The 3,698-nt window shown below is 38.2% G+C and overlaps 1 protein-coding gene across 1 annotated transcript; it reads left to right on the plus strand.

Annotated features, from left to right (window-relative positions):
• Positions 1 to 264: 264 nt before the first annotated feature.
• On the plus strand, positions 265 to 1,074 carry LOC127763824 (uncharacterized). Its single transcript, XM_052288621.1, has one exon. It carries the CDS (start codon positions 310 to 312, stop codon positions 886 to 888), a length of 579 nt encoding a protein of 192 aa, XP_052144581.1. The 5' UTR covers positions 265 to 309; the 3' UTR covers positions 889 to 1,074.
• Positions 1,075 to 3,698: the final 2,624 nt, after the last annotated feature.

The raw sequence follows: 3,698 nt of genomic DNA on the forward strand, positions 1-3,698 counted from the left end.
ATATAGAATTAGATACGATACATATTAGTATTATGAATCTTAACATATTTATATTTAGATTCGTAGTACTAGAATATATCACATCTGCTACTATATTTATTTTTTATGAGATGGAGAGAGTACCTATGACATGACAGGTGGGAGGTAGAATTGAATGGAGGTATTAAGTAACCAAGTGGCTAATTAAACTAGTTAATTAATTGCAAGCTAATTAAGCTAGCTGATAACCATATATACAAACCCCATTGCACCTTGGCAACCAAGAAGGGCGAGAAGCCAAGAAATCATCTCTCCATCCATTGCTCGCAGATGGACAAGATGATGCGGAGCCAGGGCGGCGGCGGTGTCGCCGGCGAGTACCAGTACTACTACCATGGCGGCACCGGCGTCGGCGGCCTCGTCGACCAGGAGATGGCCGTGGCGGCGCCGCCGTCGTCCGACGACGGAGTGGTGCTCCTCATGGAGCTTCTTGATGGCGAGGAGGAGATGGGGGACGACTACTCGCCGTCGCCGGCGGCAACGACCGACGGCGACGGCGACGCCGATCAGCTGAGCCGCGTGATCCGGTCGCTCGAGGCCGAGATCGGCGGTGGCGGCGCCACCGGGGCGGTGGCGGCGGCGACGGCGACGAGGGACAGCGACGAGAGCATGGCCGCCGCCGGGCCGGCGAGCGACGACGACGGCGCAGCAGCAGCTGGGATCAGACGGCTGGAGGACATGTTTTCCGACGACCTCGACGGCTACGGCGGCGGGGCGTTCGGGTACGGCTGGCCGCCGGAGTTGGCGTTGCCGGCGGCGGCGAGCTGGTGCGTGTACGACGACGAGCATTTGTACTATGGAGATGGCTCCATTGATGAGCAAGTGTACAGCCCCTTGTGGGAGCAATAAATATGAATAAATCGATGAATTGTTGTAGAAATTAGGGAAATAGTTTGATGTGCATAGAGTAAATTATGAAAATCCGTGGATATATATCACAGTGTTAGCATTTCTCCAGAAAAAATTGAAAAAAAAATATTTGTACCAATATAAGCTCTGCTTGTTCAGTGTACAACGTACCCTGCTTGCCAATCAATCCTCTTTTTTTTTCCTTGAGAAATTCTAACAAATGCCATCAGTTAAGTGCATAAATGAGTTTGTCTTATAAATGCCATCATATGCAGGTTTTCGTCCATCCCATTCAGTTAGTCCGATTTTATTTATTTAAAATGTCTAAAATGCCCTCACAAAACTTTAACAAACTCATAGGCGCCGCTCATATATGGTTTAACTTATGGGTGGGCACCTCGGCGATGAGTGGTCAAATGAAGGCGATAACGAAAAGGGATTAAATTACCCGTAAGATGGCATTCGGTAGAACTTTACATCTATTAACGACATATGGCTTTATCTTTTCGCTTATACTTATACTCATTAGGCAAAATTTAAAATTTTAACCTTAAATTTGGAGCTGATTTTAAGGTTTTTTTTTCATCGAAGTTTATTTTTCAGCATTTGCTTTTATATCGCTAACAACATGTATATAAAAGTTTTATTCACAAATTATTTTTGTTTGCAAATATGTTGTTTCACTTATTCCGATGGCTCCGATAATGTCGATGGTAAAATTTAGAATTTCTCTTTTTCCTTCTATAATCGAAATAATGCGCGCACCCCCTGATCGTGTCTCGTGGGGCACGTCCGCCTAGTGTAGTAGTGTTGTCCCGGCCATCACCTTTGTGAATTCCTAAAATTCAATATAGCTTAAATAAAAGGGTATAATTCGGTTAGGATAGCTTCTCACGGATCTACATGGATTCAAGTCTTTGGGCCTGTTTAGGGGAAGCTTAAGAAGCTACTGGTTGGTAGCCAGTTTATTTTCTGAATTATATAATTATTGTATTTTCTCTCCTAATTCCTAGAATTTGCTTGTTTGGATGTGTTCAGGGGTCAAAGCATGTGTAAGGCTTGGCCTTCAATCGTATTTAGACCCTGTGTTTGAACGCTCCGTGTAATCGTGTGGACATGAGTATATATGGTGTTTGTGTGAGCGTTGGCTTGTCCTTGAAAAATTGCAAAATCTAATTCGAGAGCACTCTCGATTTAGTCATAACTAGCGACGGACATCCAGAATCCATATATGTGTTAGCTGGAAGAATCTTACTTTACTATAGTACTAATCCATTAAGTAAGTAGGGGAAATATTTCTATTATCTATGCTTCAATAAAATTTTCTCTTAAATTACTCATCCGATTTACAATCCGATTACACCGTTGTGTTCGTAATAATTAAATCTTTACAACAAAATCTCACATGATTATATTTTGATGAAAAATCACAAATTACTTTTATGATATGTCTAAATTACTTTTAGATTTCACTAAGTTACTTCTTAGACATATAAAAGTAAATTTAGTAAAGCCTAAAAGCAATTTACATATATTATAGAAGTAACTTATATAAAAAGAAAGTAACTTTAATTAATGTCTTTTTTCATTGAACAAATTATCATATATATAATTTACTTTTTAGATTTGATTAAAATACTTCCTATACATTCGTAATGCTTTGAGGTGATTACTTTTATTATTGTTTTTAGTTAATTTCATAGTTTGTGCTGATTAATTTAATTTCTAGATAGAGTCATATTTTTATTTCTACAACGGATTTACCTCAAATGACATGCTGAATTTATCTTCGTTTTGTTCTAAGTTACTTCTATAGTATATGTAAATTACTTTTAGCCTTTACTGAATTTACTTTTATATATCTAAGAAGTAACTTAGTGAAATCTAAAAGTAATTTAGACATATCATAAAAGTAATTTGTGATTTTTTATCAAAATATAATGATGTGAGATCTTGTTGTAAAGATTTAATTGTTATGAACACAACGGTGTAATCGAATCGTAGATCGGATGAGTAGTTTAAGAGAAAATTGTACTTGAAGTATAGGTGAATGGTGTCTTTTATAGATAGAGTGGGTAGCTGATTTAGACAAACCAGCTACCACTAGGTGTGTAGTTACGTCCTTTAAAAATATAAGAAAAATGAATAACTTCAAAACAACCAAGTAAATGAGACTGGGCTGAGACAAACCTTGGGCCAGAAGAGGACGACCAGGCTTCTGTTAGTGTTGAGCTTTTCATAGGCCGATGGTGCACTTGGCAATTCTACTCTGTGGAGGCCCAGCAACCAAGACCTTCTCTCTCTCTCTCTGTTTTTTTTATTAGGACTATCTTAAAAAAACTATCAAATCTAACTATAATATAATTGTAATATAATTCAACTATAACTAAAATATAAATTTTATATAAGTATTAAAATAATATATGCAACTTTATATGTAGAGACTACAATGTAGTAACAATGTACTATATTATTTTTGCACAAAAAACTTGCGATGGTTTTTTTAGCAATTTCGTTTTTGTTTTGCTGGAAGCTGCTACCAAAGTTTTTTTTTTTAAAAAAAAGGAGATTTGGAGGGACTCCCTCCAAATATTTTGTAAGAAGAAATTGTGAGCATGTTGAAAATTAAACATGAGACTTCGGGGTTAAAATCATACACCTCTTACCACTGCACTGTCTGTGCATGCTATGCTACCAAAGTATAGTACCAATCACGCATTCACACTCGATCTGTATTCACAGTCAGTCGGGAGCTGGGACACAATGGCTTTGTGGATAGCTTTGCTTACAAAATGCAAAGCATGTTGAAA

This window comes from Oryza glaberrima, chromosome 2 (assembly GCF_000147395.1).
Source record: "Oryza glaberrima chromosome 2, OglaRS2, whole genome shotgun sequence".
Lineage (NCBI taxonomy): Eukaryota > Viridiplantae > Streptophyta > Magnoliopsida > Poales > Poaceae > Oryza > Oryza glaberrima.